General features: G+C 37.1%; 1 protein-coding gene across 2 annotated transcripts in view; it reads right to left on the bottom strand.

Moving 5' to 3' along the window:
- The window catches only part of IQCB1 (IQ motif containing B1), an 83,302-nt gene that overhangs the window by 57,811 nt on the left and 4,600 nt on the right, over positions 1–20,891 (bottom strand). For both annotated transcript variants that reach the window (XM_049877745.1, XM_049877734.1), the window contains exons 2-5: positions 15,426–15,537; positions 15,036–15,198; positions 11,325–11,454; positions 7,168–7,261 (exon numbers count right to left, since the gene is read on the bottom strand). In XM_049877745.1, coding sequence (XP_049733702.1) covers positions 7,168–7,261; positions 11,325–11,454; positions 15,036–15,198; positions 15,426–15,525 — 487 coding nt within the window. In that variant the 5' untranslated portion in view covers positions 15,526–15,537. The remainder of the gene's footprint in view (positions 1–7,167; positions 7,262–11,324; positions 11,455–15,035; positions 15,199–15,425; positions 15,538–20,891) is intronic.

Genomic DNA, 20,891 nt, shown 5'->3' on the forward strand with positions numbered 1-20,891 from the left:
CAAATGCCCTATGAAGAGAGAATATAAAGAAATAGAAACGGCACAGATGACTGTAATCAGTGGCTTGTGTTCTTAAAAACTTAGTTTTTGTTACACGATGTACAGGGTTTGCAAGTATCTTGTCTTAAATAATAACGAAAGCATTAGCTACTAAACAATACTTGTTTTTATTGGTTTATGATTTTTAGGTTCTGAGAAGCCAGTTATGATGACTTGGCATTGGATGCTTAGACAAATTACCTAACTTCTTGAAACTCTCATTTCTTCGTCTATAAAACTAGAAATTAGGACTCTCACGGGCTGCTGTAGGACGTATGGAACAAAGTAGTTTCCCAGTAAACATTAAGTTTCCATTTCTTCTCCACAAAATGAGTATGCCAGCAGGCTGGCTCTGTGGATACCACCCTAGCTTCTATGAAACAATTTTACTCTTTCCCCTTTCTTTCTCTCTTTTAGGGAACAGATTTATCTCCCATACTAACTCTTATTCTGCATTCCTATTTACATAGTCCAACATTCCACTAGACATGAATTTTTTTTAATGTTTAATGATGCAGAAAAACAATCTTACTACTATTAAGTATTGCTGTGATCTCTATTTTTTATTACTTCAGTAGTAAAAAAAAATCTCTGTAGCTGGAATAAGTATACTATTCTATTTTTGTCTACTTAAATGTTTTATTAATAACTAATTTTGAATTCATTGAAATCACCTGGCATGTGGTGTGTATGTAAGTTCATCTTTTTTCTATATTGGAAAAAGTAATGCTAAAATATTTTATTAAACAGTCACTCCATTTTATTTTTTATACTATTTATCTTACAGTACTTTACTAATAACTTATTTCTGGAGCCCCTATTCTGTTTATCAAGCATAGTCAGATAACTATTTCGTAGGGAAAGACCTATCTTGCTGCCACCATTCCGCCAAGCAAAAACTGACAGCTTGGCCTGTTCATTTATTTGAACTTTTTAATAATGAAAATTTCAAATACACATAAAAATACAGAAAACAGTATAATAAACCCCTTTGTACCAGTCACTCGATCTTAACAATAATCAACTCATGGCCAACCTTGTTTCATCTTTCCATCTTCTGTTTTATTCTGAGACAAATCCAAGCTATGAAAGCGTTTTATACCCATTTCTGTACATATTTCCTAAAACATATGAATTGTTAAAAAATAAACTATTATCACATCCAAATGATTAACAGTGCTTCCTTAATTTCATCAAATATCTAGTCAGTGTTCCAATTTCCAACTGTTTTGTGAATTTTTAAGTGTGTGTGAATTGCGATCCAAATAAAACCCACACGTCGTGACTGTGCAGCTCGTGTGTTTCAAATCTCTTTGATTCTCCCTCCATCCGTTTTTTTTCCTTTTTGCATTTGCTGAAGAAACTGTCACTTGTGCAATGAGCGTCTCACAGTCCAGTTTTACAACTGCATCGTTGGAGTATAATTGAATGTTTCTCTGACCTCCTGTAAACTGGTAGTTGAATCTAGAGGACTGAAATGATTCAGATATGAATTTTGGTACCAACACTTCCTATTGGATATTACAATGACCCAGTAGGAGACATTTAATGTCTGGTCATCTCTCTGAGATGTTGACAGCCTCTGATAACCAATTCTTAAATCTATTCACTGAATAAGAGTTATAAAACAGCACTATTCTATCACATCTTTTTCACTTAGTAGTTCGGATACTTTCTGAAGGGAAATTTCCCCTTATCTACATCCTGGTGGCATTGGGGTTGAGTACTATGCCTGCTAACCAAAAGATGAGCACTTCGAATTCACCAGGCGCTCCTTGGAAACTCTGTGGGGCAGTTCTAGTCTGTCTATAGGGTCGCTAGGAGTCATAATTGACTCAACAGCAACGGTTTATATCTAAAGAGCACTGGTGGCACCTTGGTTAAGCACTCGGTTGCTAACCAGAAGGTTGACAGTTCGAATCAACCAGTCGCTCTGCAAGAGAAAGGTGTAACAGTCTGCTTCCGTAAAGATTACAATGTTGGAAACTCTACGGGGCAGTTCTACTCAGTCCTATAAGGGTCATTATGAGTTAGAATCGACTCTACGCTAATACGTAAGAAAAGGTGGCATAAACACTAGATTCTGTCCCTTCATTTACCAGTTTTCAAAACAATGAACTGGTTCCCTAGGTGACTCCAATGATGGTTTGTTTTCTGGGTTTTTTTTTAGTATGACTAACTCATGGGTTTAAACATATCTGATGTGGTTCAATCCAGTGCAGTTATCCTTATTACTAATCAAATTTCCCATCTCTGGCTAGTAGAAGCGTTTTTATAATGGCTTCCGAGTCTTTTTCACAGGATCCTAGGAGACTTTGTTTCCTTCCTACTTGGCATCCAAGATACTTCAGGCTCACCTTATACTTTCTATCCCAGACCTGTAATCAGCTATTTCTCCAAGGAGCCCTGATTCCTTTTAGAGGCAAAAGGTTTAGATAAAGCAATTTTGATGTACCCATTTATTTTGTGCACATGGTTCAATATCATTTAATCTAATTTTAACACGTATTTTACTAATATTTTAAATTTACAAATTAACCTGAGAAGCATTATCACTTTGGCTCTATTATTACTATTTTTGAAAAGTATATAGCATATTTTTTAAATTATTCAAGTAGTCTCTATCTTCACTACATCTTGCATATCTCACAGTCCTAAGTGCCTTAAATTTTTGGTAAAACATATATTTTTTAATTGGGAACTTTATACTAATATTGATGGCTATTGCCAATTGATTTTATGAATTATAATTTCTTGCTTTAAAATGCAAATCAAGAAGATTAAAGAACTATTATCACTGATTCATGACACCATTAATCAGTTTAAACTGAGAGTTTTTTTCCTCAATATTTATCAATTATCAGTGGCAGAGGTGAATTAGGCATTTTTATTTGGGGGCAGTGAGGCATGGTCAAAAAGGTTGAGAGAAATCTTGTGGTCCAAGGTATTTAAGAAAACAGAGGGCCAAAATGAGAGAGTGTGACTGGGGATAATCTCTGGACTCACAGAAGGGTGAGGAATGGAGTGGAAGAAAGGTACATCAGAGTCACTCAGGAGACTTTTGGAAACTATTCCTGTTCTCCTTCTTCCCCTCTTCTTAGCCCTCCCCATCAGATTCTGATCTACGTCACTGTTTTAAATTCTCCGTAGGCCCGACACATCTAGTCTGTAGGCCCGACACATCTAGAACTGCAGCATCTTCGATTCTGGAAGAATTCACAGATTGCCTTGTTTATTTATTCTAGAAGTTCATTGCCCCATGGCGCATTTTTGATTTTTACAGAATCAAGGACTTGTGAAATATGAAAAGATCTTGAGACTTTATGTTTTCACAGCTTCGAGGACTCCTAAAGAAATTCTTGACATTCTATAATATAATTTAAACCATTTATTTTTTGCTTTCTATAAATGTAAATAAAAATTAGACAACCTGCTTTCAGTTACAAGTGGTCTACTGATTACACCCATTTAGCCCTGCTCCCTCCCTAAAACTCCACTAAAAGTGACAATTAAAGGGATTTAAAAAAACATCGAAATACACATCAAAGCAAATGAAAGAAAGGAAACAACAGTAACAAAACTTCAGAACATGAAAAGCAAATGGACAAGTGGTAAGTGACTAAGTAGACCTGAAAAATTGAATTCTAAGGGTGAGGAACGAGTAAAATACAAAAACATTGCAGAAAAACAAGAACCTCCCCCCTCAAAAAAAACTCAAGAATTGAAAGGTTCTGAGAAAAAGGGTGAAAGAGGAGTTAAAAAAAAAGAAGAATTTGGTGGGGAAAAATCTACAAAAAACAGTTAGATGCTCAAATTCCTTCTCCCACTCTAGGTAACGTGGAGGTTGCTCCTCCCCCTTCCAAGCATAAGTCTGAATGTTCAATTTCTCTGTAGAAGATAAAACAAATAGTATCTGAACCTTGGAACACCAAGCAGAGTTAAAGTAAGAGGCATTATACTGAAAACAGATGTATTAAATGAAAGCTTAAATGATAAATGGTGACAACTCCTGCCTTTTCCCCTTATTGCCCGAGATGCTGTCAACCAGGTTTAAATTCTTCAAAAAGAAGTTGGAAGAGTTTCTTCTGTAGATTCCATCCAGCCTAAGAGAAAAGATCTCCAATGAAATGGTTCAAACTTCTTCAGTGAAACACTAGATGCCAAGCCCCTGTCACAGGCACAGAGATTTTCCAAATACTTTTTAAATTCTTAATTATGAGCAGATAGCCACGGCTCACGAAATGTTTGAGGAAAGTATCTAATATGCAAAACAAAACAAAAAGAACAAGCAACTTGTATGAAACAGACCAGACAGGCAGAAGTAAACAAAAGACCATCTATCCTATTCTGAGAGAGGTAAGATATAGGATCAATGAAACAACAACTGAATGTTATGAAAAAAGGACCTATCAGAGAACAAAAGAGAGCTCTTGGAAATTAAAAATGAAATAGCAGAAATGAAAAGTTCTATAGGAGGGCTGGAAGATAAAGTTGAGGAAGTCTTTCAGAAAGCAGACCCAAAAGACCAAAGAACAAAAATAGACAAGAATAGTTTTTAAATTATAGGACCAATTGATGAGTAGCTCCAAAAAAGTAGTTCTAGAAAGAAAATGAAAGGGAAGAAATTATCAAAGAAACATTCAAAAAAACCTTTCAGAAATAAAGGATATAAGATTCCAGATTGAAAAACTCTGATGAGTGACTAAAATACTGGATGAAATACTAGATCAGATTAGTCCCACACTTAGGCACATAACTGCAAGATTTCACTAAGAACAAAGAGGTCCTACGAACTTCCAGAGAGATAAAAACCTGTCACATATAAAAGATTAGGAATAAGACAGTGTCATGGATTGAATTGTGTCCCCCCAAAACATCTGTCAACTTGGCTAGGTCATGATTCCCAGTATTGTATGACTGTCTACCATTTTGCCATCTGATGTGATGTCCCTATGTGTTGCAAATTCTATCACTATGATGTAATGAGATGAATTACTGGCAGTTATACTGATGAGATCTACTAGATAGTGTCTTAAGCCAATCTCTTTTGAGATATAAAAGAGAGAAGTGAGCAGAGAGACATGGAGACTTCATACCACCAAGAAAGTAGCACCAGGAGCAGATCGTGTCTTTTGGACCTGAGGTTACTACGCTGAGATGCTCCCAGGCTAAGGGAAGATGGATGACAAGGACCTTCCTCCAGAGCTTACAGAGACAGAACGCCTTCCCCCTGGAGCTGACGCCCTGTATTTGGACTTAAAGCCTACAAGACTGTGAGAGAATAAACTTCTCTTTGTTAAAGCCATCCACTTGTGGTATTTCTGTTATAGCAGCACTAGATGACCAAGACAGAAAGATTATTCTTCTTAACTAGCTGCACTGTAGACTAGAAGACAAGGGAACAATGCCTTCAAAATTCTTAGGGAAAATGGTCTCCAACATGATATTTCTATACCTAGTTAAACTCAAGTATGAGGCAGACTGGAGACATTTTCCAATATGCAAATTCTCAAAAAATTACCTCTCACGTACCCCCTAGAAACTACTAAAGGATACGGAAAAAAAAAAGCCTGTTGCCGTCAAATTGATTCTGACTCATAGCGACACTATAGGACAGAGTAGAACTGCCCCATAGGGTCTCCAAGGAGCAGCTGGTGGATTGGCACTGCTGTCCTGTCGGTGAGCAGCTAAGCTCTTAACCACTATGCCACCAGGGCTTCAAAAAAAAAAAAAAACAATGGAATAAACCAAGACAGAGGAATATAAGTAAACTAGCAGGAGATAACAACATTAATGGAGAGTTAAAGGCACTTCCCAGGATGCTAATAAAGAAATATACTAGGATCATAGCTGTGTATCCGGCCAAAGAAGCAATCTATCCAAGGTCGTGCAGGTCAGAAGGCTCCAAAAGAAATCTCTTCAAGATGAAATAGAATATCTATTGCATTTGAAAAAAACAGGAGAAAATTTACATAACTGGGGAATAATGTGAGGTTGAATTAGTGAATTAGTTGAATTACACAGAAATTTTAGCAATTTTTAAGACAGAAGATTAAAAAAAAAGGTTAGAAAAAGTATGCTATAAGGCACAGTATGAATAGCAATCATGTATTCCTAGCAATGTGAATATCTACCTAATGAAAATTGTGTTATACCTATGGTAGAAGGATGAAGAATGAGAAGTTATGTGCATTTGTGGACATGGAGAGAACTCGATATTCACGTTCCATAATGGGAAATTGATAGATGATCTTAGGGAAAAAAAAAAAAAAAGGTATCTACGCATACTACTTACCTACATATAGAACTACCAAAAGTATTAGGTACACTAATTAAAGGTAGTTGCCTTTGGAAAATGAGAAACGGAGTAGGGCGTGAAGGCCAGGGATTGTGTTGTTGTATGTTTTTTTTAACAATCCTTATAGAACTATTAAAGTTTTTAAATTATGGAAATGCATAATTATGAGAGAAAAAATAAAATGTCAGCTCAAGCATGACTTCCGAAGAAAATCAAACGATGTTCCTACATGCTTGCATTTATATTAAATTAAAATTTTTAAGGGGGTAAGAATGTTGCCATGATAATCATTAAGGATTATTTTCACAGTCTTAAAGAATCATAATATAAAATTAGCATTTATATTTCTCAATGTAAATAGAAATATCCTATAAATAACTTTCAAGTCCATTAAAATGTCATTATGTAAAAGTTTATTATTACTTGGATAGTCACGACTATGAGTTAAATCATCCACTCTGAACATAATGAATTTCTCTCACAAGTCTAAAACACAGTTACAATATTGCAAACTTTTATAATTGATTTTCCTGGCCTAAACTGTTTAAATTATCATTAAGTTTTATGGTTCTGATAAACAGAAAAATCTAAGGGAAGAGTTATATGCTAGCAATGTTTCCCTTAACATGATACATTCATATTCTCAAAGTTTGCTGTTTAAACTAGAATGTCCAAATGGGCCTGTGTATTTATATGGTGGGATGATTTCCTTTAAATGTGGTTATCTGTATAGTTAAAGAGGCATTTATTTTTAGAAAAAAAAGATCAAACTGTTAGCAGTTGACGATACAATGACTCTTTCTCAATTATATTAAAATCTTTTTTCTTACCATTCTGAATGAGCTGAACATGGCCTCCCACTAGCCAGAAGAGAGAATCAGTCACAATTTGGAAAAAGTGTAGTAAATTATCTTTTTCTTCACCCTTAACACAAAAGACAAATCTAATTTACTTTGCTGTAATTTGCTTTATAAAAAAATGACTTCTCCCTGGGGAGTCAGAAGATCTAGCCTAGCTATTTAGGAGGTACAAGATCTTATGCCTGGGTTTACTTCAGAGTCTCTTCTGACATTCATTTTGGTCTTTTCTTTTTTTCCTGCCTTTTCAATGGCCTTTATGCTTTCTTCATGTATGATGTCCTGAAAGTTTGTATTGCAGCACAAAAGTAATGATGACAACAGCAAAAATATTATGATTGCCATGATTAGTCTTCATAATAATGAAAGCATTTTACCCCATTATTCTAGCATGTTTTTAATAAATAGACATGTGTTGACTTAAATATAATACATGAAAAACTCAAAAAAGCATTAAAAATATCATAGATTAACCACCCCTTTAGTACAGAAACTGCCTCTGCCGCGTTCACAGAAAGAACCAGCAGGAAAGGCATGGTAACCTCACTGTTGTCAATCTCCAAGGGCAGAGCTGGACTCCTAGACTTCCCAATTCATTCAAAAAACACAACTAGATAACATCATTAATAAATTCATGGCTCCTCACATTTGGTTAACAGTTCGATAAACTTGCTGTTAAATCACTTCAAGTGTCTAGCATAGGTGTTTCTCTATTCTAATAATTTTCCTTTTATACCAGTTTTTGGTTTAGACCAGAATATCCTATGTGCATCATACCATGTGATCTACTATCTATACGTTATCTACACTCTAAACCAAAAAACCAAACCTGCTGCCATCAAGACAACTGTGACTCGCAGTGACCCACTGGACAGAGTAGAACTGCCCTATAGGATTTCCAAGGAGCGACTGGTAGATTCAAACTGCCACCCTTTTGGTTAGCAGCCAAATGCTTAACCACTGTGCCATCAGGGCCCCATCTACACACTATCCAATTAAAAAAAAAATCTGGTTGGGAAGCTCCTTAGTATTTAGAACCCAAATTCCCACAGAAGGCAAGAATCTTACCATCGGGCCTTTAAGAGAACACTCCAATTAGAAGGACAGGTTAACACCTTAGGCTATCGACTGAAACCGCAGAAGAGTACACTTTAGGAATAAGAACTATGAATCAGGGACAAACGCAATGCCCTAAAAATGATAAAGACTAAGAGCAAGCCTCCACAGGATCAACTGATCTGCTCTCAAGAGACTTCAGAGGAAGACAAGAGAGTCTTTAATGTATCATTCAACTACAACAAAACACTACAGAAGGACTCAGTGAACTTCAAGACAGACCAAATGAAATCATTCAAATTGAAGCAAACAATAAAAAACATGAACAGAACCTCAACAACTTGGAGTCTGAGAGAGAAAAGAAAGAGGTGGAAAAGTATTGGCTAAAAATTTTCCTAAATGTGAATAAATATATTAACTTATAGATACATGAAACTCAGCAAACCTCAAGTAGAATATAAAGAAAACCACATCAGAGTTCATCAAAGTCAAATTAGTGAAAACCAGAGAAAAAGGAGAAGCCTTAAAAGTAGCCAGATAAAAAGACACATTACATAGAGGGGAATAAGAAAGAAGGCTGAATTCACTTCAGAAACAATAGATGCCAGAAGGCTATGGAACAAAATTTTTTTAAGTGCAGAAAGAAAAAACCCTGACAACCTAAAATTACATATATCCAGCAAAAACATGACAGATATTTTCAGGTAACCTAAAAGCTGAGAGAAGTCATCATTAGCAGAACTGCACTATAAGAAATGCTAAAAGAGGTTCTTCAGGCTAAAGGAAAATAATACCAGATGAAAATTCAAAAGTGTACATGGTAAATACAAAAGTTTTTTTTTTTCTCGCTTCTTTAAATCCTTTAGAAGTCGATAGACTATTTAAAGCAAAAACTGCAACAATGTACGGTGGGCTTTATAATATATGTAAAAGTAAAATACATAATGAAATAGCACAAAAGATGGAAGGTGGTATATATGGAACGATAAGATTCTCATATTATTCTGAAGTGGTATGATATTAACCAAGGTAGACGCAATATGTTAAGAATGAGTATTATATTCCTACAGCAAAGTCATACAAAGAGGTCTGGCTAAAAAGCCAACAGGAAGATAGAAGTGAATACTAAAAAATACTTGATTAATCCAAACATAAGAAGGAAAGAGGAAACCCTGGTGGCATAGTGGTTAAGTGCTACGGCTGCTAAGCAAAGGGTCGGCAGTTTGAATCTGCCAGGCGCTCCTTGGAAACTCTGTGGGGCAGTTCTACCCTGTCCTGTAGGGTCGCTATGAATCGGAATCGACTCGACGGCACTGGGTTTGGTTTCGGTGGTTTTTTAAGAAGGAAAGAAGGAACAAATGATAAAGAACACAGGAGACAAATTTAAAAAACAAATAGCAAAACGGTAGAATTAAACATAGCCATGTCAAAAATTACATTAAATGAAAATAAACACTCTAATTAACAAGTAGAGATGATCAGATTAGATGAAAAAAACAAGACTTGATAATACACTATCTAGTGGTACAGTGGTTAAGAGCTATGGCTGCTAACCAAAAGGTTAGCAGTTCAAGTCCAGTAGCTGCTCCTTGGAAATCCTATGGGGCAGTTCTCCTCTGTCCCAAAGGGCTACTATGTGTTGCAATTGACTTGACGGCAACAGGTTTGGTTTGGCTTTTAACAGAAATTCACTTTAAGTATAAGACACAGGTTAAAAAGTAAGTCTGGAAAAAGATATGCCATGCAAACACTAAGCTGGAGTGGCTATATGAGTAAGAGCAGACAACGTATTCTTCAAGATAAGGTGTACTGCCAGAGATAAAGAAGACCACGTCATGAAAGAGTTATCATATCAAGAAGGTATAGCAATTCTAAATGTGTGTGCATCTAATAAAAGAGCTTTAAAATGCATGAAGTAAAAACTGGTAGAACTAAAGGGAGAATTAGACAAATTCACAATCGTTGGATTTTAACATGCTCTCTCATTAAAAACTAGAACATGTAGGCAAAATAATCAGGAAAAATTTAGAAAACTTCAACACTATCAACCAAACTGAACTGACATGTATAGGACATTACACACACCTGTATTTTGCATGGAAACCCTGGTGGCATAGTGGTTAAGTGCTATGGCTGTTAACCAAAAGGTCAGCAGTTCAAATCCACCAGGTGCTCCTTGGAAACTCTCTGGGGGCAGTTCTACTCTGTCCTGTAGGATCACTATGAGTTGGAATTGACTCGATGGCAACGCGTTTGGTTTGGTACTTTGCATGGTACCACGGTAACTGAAACTCGTGCATATCTCAAGTTTCTATAACTGAAACTCATGCATATCACGAGTTTCAGTTAAGATAGCACTGTGCAAGGCATGGACTGTCTTTAATGGAACATTCACCAAGCTAGAACATATGGCAAACCATAAAATAAGTCTGAAAAAATTTCAAAGGACTGAAATCACACAAAGTATGTGACCACAATAGAATTAAATTCGAAATCAATAACAAAGGATCTAGAAAAATCCTAAAATATTTGGAAATTAAGCAACACACTTCTAAATAACCCATGGATCAAAAAAGAAAAGTATATATGGGAATTAGCACAATTCACTCCAGAAGCACTTGTTGAACTGAAATAACCTCTACGTTTTGGTTGAAACATTTTGACTAGAGAGGATTAGAAAGACCAAGGAGAAAGTCTGCCTTTATTTTTCACCACTGAGAGTTACTGATAAAAGTTCTGAACACAGAGAACAATGCTTTCCTCTAACATAAATTTAAGTAGAAAGTATGTTTTAGGAAGATACTAAGGAAATAAGTGTTTTTTGATGCTGTCCAGAGTTGAGTAGGAAGGCAGATCCTTCAAAAAGTTCTACTGTCTGCTTCAGCTAACACTTGAGAATTTTCTAATATAGAGATGATTATTTACTTGGTTGTAACTTAAAATGTGTAAAGCCATTACTCTAATTGTACTCTCACCCAAATATCGCATATTTGAAAAATAACATGGAATGTCATCTCAAGAATTAAACTGTTTTGGTTATAAAACAAAAAACACTAAGTAAACAACATATATACCTTAGCTGCATTGATGAAACATGTCTGTAATCGTCTTCCCAAAACCAGAAAACTTTCTACAGCTGATGGAAGTAATTCACTGTAAAATTCCTCTGCATCTTCTCCTGGCTCCAAGCCCACACAGCAATGGCTGAAACAAGAGCACAAGTCTGTGACTTAGTTTGTATTGATTATAAATTTCAGCTAAATGCTAAAGCTTCTATTGACATGCCTTAATGAGGATTTTTTGTATCCTTCTTTTGTTGCCAAACCAATAAAGAATTTTTGTTGGAAAATTGGTCTAAGAACTTTGGTGTGGACATTGCCTGTACTTAGATCCAAGATTCATCCTAAAAACCTGTATTTCCACTCCTCAGGAAAGAAAAGACACTTGGTTCATAACAAAGAGAAACAGGGCAAGTAGTCAGTGAATGGGATAAAATCACCTAAAATTAACCTTGAGAGGTTAATTCATGGATACCATTTATGTCAACTGATGCATTTTAGACATTCTGATAGCTGAAAAACACAGAATAAGATTAGCAAGGGACAGCTTAGGAAATCAAACACTCTGAACTTTATACCAATTTCTACTTTTCTGTAGATCTACTAAGGTCCCTGGATGGCACAAATGGTTTGCACTCAACTACTAACCTAGAAGGTTAGCAGTCTGAATGCACCCAGCAATGCCACAAAACAAAGACCTGGAGATCTGCTTCTGAAAAAAATTACAGCCAAGAAAAACTGTGGTGTGATTAATTACTTCTAGCCATGGTCTTGTGACTCCCACCCAGCTGATTGGGTGGGGCTGTGCAAATAAGATAACTGTGGCCACTGAGGGCTTGGCAAGTTCTGCCTTAAAAGAGAGCCAGCTCCAGAGCAGAGAGGAGAGCCCACCACCACCAAAGAAGAGATCCGCAGCAGACAATGCAGTGGGCTTCCTGGCCCACAGAGTGAGAAAGCTGAGTGCCTTTGGGCAGAGACTGAGGGCCAGGGAGAAGTCCATGCCTGACCCACGAATTTGGGACTTGCCCACCTGCACAACTGTGTGAGCCATTTCCTTTAAATGTTTCCTAAGTTTATTGACACCTTGCAGTAAACAAGGGAACCCAAAGACAGGTGGAAGAGTGCCGAGGTGAGAGGGAGTAGTTGATGTTAGAGATGATGGAGTGGTACAGCAGCTTGGAAATGCTAGACACTTGAAACATCTTTAACCACCACCTCATAGGAATCAGCTTTGTGCTGATCCTTAGAAAAGAAATTATTCATTTCAAACCCTATGGAGCAGCTGTTACACGTGGAATCATCATGAGTTCGAACTAACTCTATGGCCATGGGCTGGGTTTGGTTTTGGTAGATCTACTTTCCTAAGTTCTGCAAGGTATCTGCCTGTGTATTTCTTATATCGGAAGGGAAAACAGTAAAAATCCAACTTTAGTAGAAATATTGAATATTAAAGGAGGGAAAGTTATTTAGAGAAATGGTTCCTCTTGAAATGGCACATAAAATATTGGTAATGACTGCTTTTCACAGCCAAAGTCACTCCCTGAATATGCACTGAATATATTCGGAAGTTTCAATAATAAAAAGTATTTGTGTAAAAGCCCCAAATCCAAAAATAGGCTCTATGGGTGTATTCTAATGAGGAAGGACTGCTGTTTTAATCTTTTCAACAAAATGTGCAAACATAAGATAAGCAATGTTGTTGCGTGCTGTCAAGTTAATTCTGACTCACAGCAACTACAAATTGGGCACGCTAAAAACTAACTGGCTAATGTCCACCTGTATCAAGTTTTTTTTTGCACTTTGGTTTCTAATGTTAATTACTTAAGAGTTATTTATTTGGATTGAGACCATTAATAAATGAAATTATGTTTGTACATTGACAAACATGGGGTTCTTTTAAGTCTTCAATTTCAATTCAGAGAACCTGGCTCGATAAGTATTTTCATTGAAGCAAAGCAAAAACATGTCTTTATTAGCTTAAACAAAGAATTAATCTTGAAAATTGAAGTGTAAAAAAAAAAACTATGTTTATTTGTTAATTGTTCTTTCTAACTGTATACCTTGGATTTGGCCTTTACCTAGTAACAAATTAGGAGTAAGCAATTTAGAAAGCCAGGATCCAATTAGTAAATACACACTTTCAGTTATCTAATTTATAATAAGTATTTTTTTTATGCAGCTTAGGCACTGAGAAGATCTGGTTTATTTTATTGCCTCTTTCAAAAAACTATTTTCATCTTTTTTCTATGAACTGTTTCTAGCATGGCATTATATCAGTCTGAATATTGACAACATTTGGATAACGAAATATATGGCTGAGACAGCTACAACACCACAAAGCGAAATTAATAGTTTTTATATATGTTCTCCTATAGTACTTTGCTTGTATCTTTCATTTTTTTTTTTCCTTCATTTTAGCATTCCGCCTGTATCATAACATTTACATGACTGTTGTTGTTAGGTGCCGTCAAGTCAGTTTCGACTCATAGCAACCCTTTGTACAAGAGAACACTGCCTGGTCCCCGCAATCCTCACAATCATTGCTATATCTGAGCCCGTTGTTGAAGCCACATGCCAATCCATCTCGTTGAGGGTCTTCCTCTTTATTGCTCACCTTCCACTTTATCAAGCATGATGTCCTTCTTCAGGGACTGGCCTCTCATGAGAACATGCCCAAAGTATGTGAGATGAAGTCTCGCCATCCTCGCTTCTAAGGAGCATCCTGGCTGTACTTTTTCCAAGACAAACTTGTTCCTTCTTCTGGCAGTCTGTGGCATAGTTAATATTCTTCACCAACATCATAATTCAAATGCATCGATTCTTCTTCAGTCTCCCTCATCCACTCTCCTACTTTCGCATCCATATGAAGCAACTGAAAATACTGTGGCTTAGGTCAGGCACACCTTCGTCCTCAAAGTGACATCTTTGCTTTTGAATACTTTTGCTGCAGATTTGCCCAATGTAACATGTCATTTATTTCTGGACTGCTGTTTCCGTAGGCATTGATTGTAGATCCAAAGAAAATGAAATTCTTGACAACTTCAATCTTTTTTCTGTTTATCACGATGTTCCTTATTGGCCCAGTTACGGGGATTTTTGTTTTCTTGATGTTGAGATATAATCCATATTGAAGGCTGTAATCTTTGATCTTCATCAGTAAGTGGTTCAAGTCCTTCTCACTTTCAGCAGCCAAAGTTGTGTCATGTGCATATCACAGATTGTTAATGAGTCTTCCTCTAATCCTGATGCCACGTTCTTCATATATTCCAGCTTCTTGGATTATTTGTTCAGCATACAGATTGAGTAAGTATGGTGGAAGGACACAACCCTGATGCACACCTTTCCTGATTTTAAACCACATATGACTGTTAGGCCATCTCTATTGTCAACTTCTCAAGTGTAGGGCCAATGCCTTAATTTCTTCATTCATTTAAATATTCATTAAATAATAAATAGCATATTAGGCATTGGGATTCAGTGGTGAGCAAAATGCATTGTCACCATCTTCATGGAGCACATGGAGGGAAATTTAGATATTAATCAAATAATCACACAAATAGATACAGAGTTAAAAATAAATATTATGAGGCAAAAGCACAACCAAAACCTAACACAGGAGGTTGTCAGTGCTTGCTAGGTAGATGAATAAAAAAGGAAGCAAATATTGAAAATCAAAATCTACTACTACGTCTCTCAAGAACAAGATGGTTTATTATTGCAATTTACCTTAATATTTGAGTAAGTTGGGAAACGGTAGACCAACCACCCTGGATTCGAGAACAATCTTGACTGAGGACCAAGAGGCAATACTGAATGAGGTCATAACAATATATGTCTTGTTTGACTTTCTTCAACTCTGAGCCTCCTAAAGGTGTGCTGTTTATTATTTCTAAGGCAAAAGGAAACAAGATATACTTATTTTTGCTCAATAAATACAAGAGCTATTTGTATTTTTATATGTTGAATAACTAAAAATAAATTAAAAAGGAAAAATGCTTGAGATACCAGTGTTAAGATTTCTCTGAATAAATTAGAAACAAATACTAAATTTGCACCCATGATGGAATTGTTTAGTTACTTAAACAGTGTTAGTTAATCATGAAAATATTTTCTTACCTTTTAACTTCAACAATATAACAGGGACATTCTGCTCAGGACTTTTTGCAACCTCAGCAGCTAGAGATAGTATCCTTGGGTCTGTACCAGTTGGCTTCATTTCTCTTATCACCTATATTTTAACAAAATCAAAGCATGAAGGTCAAACAGCTGTAAAAAACTTCACTCTCCAAATTATGTTTGAAATATGCTTTCAATATAAATGAAAACTTGACTTTGCTTGCCTTGTTTGAGAAGTGACACGTAGGTTTTTTTCATCTTTACAGGAAACTCTGGCTTTTCTAACCAGTGTGTCTCTATTTCCTACTGAACAGCTTTGGTAGGAACTATTTATTGAGCACCCACCAAGAGTCAGGAACTAGGCTAAGTGCTTCACATTCAATCTTTCAAACCTACACAACAATCCTAGGATAGGAATTAATGTTCATTATACAAGAAAAACTAAGGGTGCAGAAAAGAGTCAACACGGCAGTCTGAGACTGCTACCTTTGTGCTTACTGCTACCCTTTGGATGCCATCTGGGAACCTGGATTTGGGGAAGGTTCCCACCATTCCTTGATAAGAGGTGCTCACTGTACCCACATGTTGGGACAAACAGTGCCATTTATGCTGAACATCTGCTTTACTTCTGGGAGTCTAGCATTCTGGTACATGCTAGGCAGGGGCTGCCTCTGTGACCAGTCTCCAGGAAAAGCCCTGGGTATTGAGTTTCTAGTGAGCTTCCCTGGTAGACAATATTTCACATACATTGTCACAAGTCATTGTTGGAGGCATTAAGATTGTCCTGTGTGACATCAATGGGAAAGGATTCTTGGAAACTTCTACTTGGCTTCCTCTGAACTTCACTTCATGTGCCTTTTCCTTTGCAGATTTTACGCTATATCCTTCTGCTGTGTTAAATCACATCTGTGAGTATAACTATATGCTATAATCCTAGCAAATTACCAAACCTAGGGGTGGCCTTGGGGACCCCAACACACTGAGGCTCAGAAATGTTAATATTAAGATAACCAAAGCTTATTTATAAATAGCATAATAAATAAAACCAATTTCCTGAAGTTAAAAAATAGCCATGTTCCACTTCAAATTGTTCCCAATACTTTCTCTACATAAAAAAGTATTAATATATGTTAAAAGATCAGATATTGAATAAAAAATATAATTTTTGCTAAATTAGAATAAAAGTTAACATGTATTATGAAAGCTAACATATATGCAAGTTCAAGTTGAATATGAATAAAATGAAAGCATGTCCACGACAGCCAAAACACAACCTTGAGTATGTCCCACCTGAATTCAGAGACCATCTTAAGAACAGACTTGACGCACTGAACACTAATGACCGAAGGCCAGACAAGTTATGGAATGACATCAAGGATATCATACATATTGAATGCAAAGGTCATTAAGAAGAAAAAAAGAAAAGACCAAAATGCATGTCAGAAGAGACTCTGGAACTTGCTCTGGAATGCAGAATAACTAAAGTGAACAGACGACATGAAGCAAAAGAGCTGAACAGAAGATTTCAAAGGGTGGCTTGAGAAGACAAAGTATTACAGTGAAATGTGCAATCACCTGGAGTAAAAACCCAAAGGGAAAGAACACACTTGGCATTTCTAAAGCTACAAGAACTGAAAAAATTCAAACTTTGAGTTGCAATATTGAAGGATTCTACAGGCAAAATATTGAACAAAGCAAATAACATCAAAAGAAGATGGAAGGAATACAATGAGTCACTGTACTAAAAAAACTGCTCAACATTCAACCATTTCAGGAGGTAGCACATGATCAAGAACTGATAGTACTGAAGGAAGAAGTCCAAGCTGCACTGAAGGGCTCCAGGGATTGATGGAATACCAACTAACATGTTCAACAAACGGATGCAGCACTGGAGATGCTCACTCATCTATGCCAAGAAATTTGGAAGACAGCTACCTGGACAGCTGAATGGAAGAGATCCATATTTGTGCCTATTCCAAAGAAAGCTGATCCAACAGAATGCAAAAATTACTGAATATCATTAATATCACATGTAAAATTTTGAAGATCAATCAAAAGCGGTTGCTGCAGTACATCGACAGGGTACTGCCAGAAGTTCATGCCAGGTTCAGAAGAGGACATGGAACCAGGGATATCACTGCTATTAGATGAATCATGGCTGAAAGCAGAGAATACCAGAAAGATGTTTACCTGTGTTTTATTGACTACGCAAAGGCATTCAACTGCGTGGATAGTAACAAATTATGGATAGCATTGCGAAGAATGGGAATTCCAGAACACTTAATTGTACTCATGAGGAACCTGTACATAGACCAAGGGGCAGCCCTTCAAACAAACAAGGAGATACTGCGTGGTTTAAAGTCAGGAAAGGTGCGTGTCAGGGCTGTATCCTTCCACGATACTTATTTAATCTGTATGCTGAACAAATAATTTGAGAAGCTGGACTATATGAAGAGGAATGTGGCAACAGAATTGGAGGAAGACTAATTAACAGCCTGCAATATGCAGATGACACAACCTTACTTGCTGAAAGAACTTGAAGCGCTTAAGATGACAGCCTTCAGTATGGATTGTACCTCAACATAAAGAAAACAAAAATCCTCACAACTGGACCAATAAGCAACGTCATGATAAATGGAAAAAAGGTTGAAGTTATCAAGGATTTCATTTTACTTGGATCCACAACCAATGCCCACGGAAACAGTAGTTAAGGAATCAGATGACATATTACACTGGGCAAATGTACTGCAAAAGACCTCTTTAAAGCGTTTAAAAGCAAAAATGCCACTTTGAGGACTAAGGTATGCCTGACTCAAGTCATGGCATCTTCAATTGCCTCATATGCATGGGAAAGCTGGACAACGAATAAGGAAGACTGAAGAATTGACACCTTTGAATTATGGTGTTGTTGGCAAAGATTACTGAATATACCATGGACTGCCAGAAGAATGAACAAACCCATCATGGAAGAAGTACAGCCAGAACGCTCCTTAGAAGGGAGGATGGTGAGACTTTATCTCATGTGCTTTGGACATGTTACCAGGAGGGACGAGTCCCTGAAGAAAGACATCACGTTTGCTAAAGCCAACAGTCAGCAAAAAAGAGGAAGACTCTCAACAAGAGGAATGACGGTAGCTGAGACAATGGGCCCAGGCATAATAATGACTCTGAGGATAGTACAGGATCGGGCACTACTGCACAAAGGGTCACTATGAACTGGAACTGACTTCACGGCAGCTAGCAATAACAATAACATACATTAAGTTTTTACTGTGAGCTAAGCACTGTGCTAAATCCTTTTATATGCGTTAGCATATTAAATCCTCACAACAGGACTATGAGGTAGAATCTGTTATTTCCATTTTATAGATTAAAAAAATGAAGCTTGAGGAATTTAACACCCTTGTCCTGGCTCCACCAGCATGTGTTGAATCATCATTCAAATCCAGATCAGTATGACTCCAAGGCCTGTGGTTTTAATTACAATGTTTATTATATTTCTTCCCATGTAAAAGTGGAAAAAATGCAGAACATATTTCCAAATGATCTATTTTTTTTTTTTTTTGAGAATTTAAAATTATTTCTTTGGTGTTAATGAAGTTACATTTGCTATAGGCAACATTTGTGGTTAACAGTTTCTAAAAGTAATGCTAATCACCATTCTTATTATTGTTCAAGGATAAAAGCAATTCTTAATTAGGATTTTTGAGATTTCAGCTAAGAATTACAAGTTCAATCAAGTAGTTTTCATTAGATTTGCTAAGGTATCATTATTTTGAATCAGAAACTAGATTATTTGTGAGTTAGAATTTTGCTCTACATTTTCATCCAGCTCTGTCTGGGACCCTCTACTGTGATCCCTGTCAGAGCAGTCGGTGGTGGTAGCAGGGCATCATCTAGATGTACTGGACTCAGTCTGGTGGAAGCTGTGGTCTGTTAGTCCTTTGGACTAATCTTTCCCTTGTATCTTTAGTTTTCTTCATTCTCCCTTGCTCCTGAAGGAGTGAGACCACTGTTGTATCTTAGATGGCCGTTTATAGACCCTAGACGCTACTCACCAAAGTAGAATGTAGAACATTTTCTTCATAAAATATGTTATCCCAGTGGAGCTAGATATTCCCCAAGACCATGGTCCCCAGAGCCCTTAGCCCAGCAATTCAGTCCCTCAGAGAGTCTGGATGTGTCTATGGAGCTTCCCTGACCTTGCCTTGGACAAGTGGTGCTGGCTTCCCCAGTACTGTGTACCGTCTTACCCTTGACCAAAGTTACTACTTACCTATTGTCTATTTAGTGTTTTTCTATCCCCACCCTCCCCTCCGTTGTAACCATCAAAGACTTTCTTTTTGTGTGTAAACCTTTTCATGAGTTTTTACAGTAGTGGTCTCATATAATACCAAATAATCTACTTCTAACTCATTTTCTAACTATTCTTTTTTTTAATTAATTTTTATTGTGCTTTAAGTGAAAGTTTGCAAATCGGGTCAGTCTCTTATACAAAAATTTACACATACCTTGCTATATACTCCTAATTGCTCTCCCCCTAATGAGACAGCACAGTCCTTCCCTCCACTCTCTCTCTTTGTGTCCATTCGGGCAGCTTCTGGCCCCCTCTGCCCTCTCATCTCCCCTCCGGACAGGAGATGCCAACACAGTCTCATGTGTCTACTTGAGCCAAGAAGCTCATTCTTTACCAGTATCACTTTCCATCCCATATTCCAGTCCAATCCCTGTCTAAAGAGTTGTCTTTGGCAATGGTTCCTGTCTTGGGCTAACAGAAAGTCTGGGGACCATGGCCTCCAGGGTCCTTCTAGTCTCAATCTGACCATTAAGTTTGGTCTTATTACAAGAATTTGGGGTCTTCATCCCACTGCTCTCCTGCTCCCTCAGGGGTTCTCTGTTGTGTTCCCTGTCAGGGCAGTCATCGGTTGTGGCCAGGCACCATCTAGTTCTTCTGGTCTCAGGATGATGTAGTCTCTGGTTTATGTGGTCCTTTCTGTCTCTTAGGCTCATAATTACCTTGTGTCTTTGGTGTTCTTCATTCTTCCTTGCTCCAGGTGGGTTGAGACGGATTGATGCATCTTAGATGGCTGCTGGCTAGCGTTTAAGACCTCAGACGCCACTCTCCAAAGTGGGATGCAGAATGTTTTCTTAATAGGTTTTATTATTCCAGTTGACTTAGATGTCCCCTGAAACCAGGGTCCCCAAACCCCTGCCCCTGTTACGCTGACCTCCAAAGCATTCAGTTTATTCAGGAAACTTTTTTGCTTTTGGTTTAGTCCAGCTGAGCTGACCTCGTAACTATTATTCTTGATAATTGACATCTCAGTCCATCTTTCATACTGAAGAGTTGGATATACCATCAAAAAAAAAAAAAAAAAACCCAAACCCATTGCTGTCAAGTCGATTCTGACTCATAGCAACCCTAAAGCCACAGCATCCAGAATTCATCTTTTATTAGATAAAATA

This window comes from Elephas maximus, chromosome 1 (assembly GCF_024166365.1).
Source record: "Elephas maximus indicus isolate mEleMax1 chromosome 1, mEleMax1 primary haplotype, whole genome shotgun sequence".
Lineage (NCBI taxonomy): Eukaryota > Metazoa > Chordata > Mammalia > Proboscidea > Elephantidae > Elephas > Elephas maximus.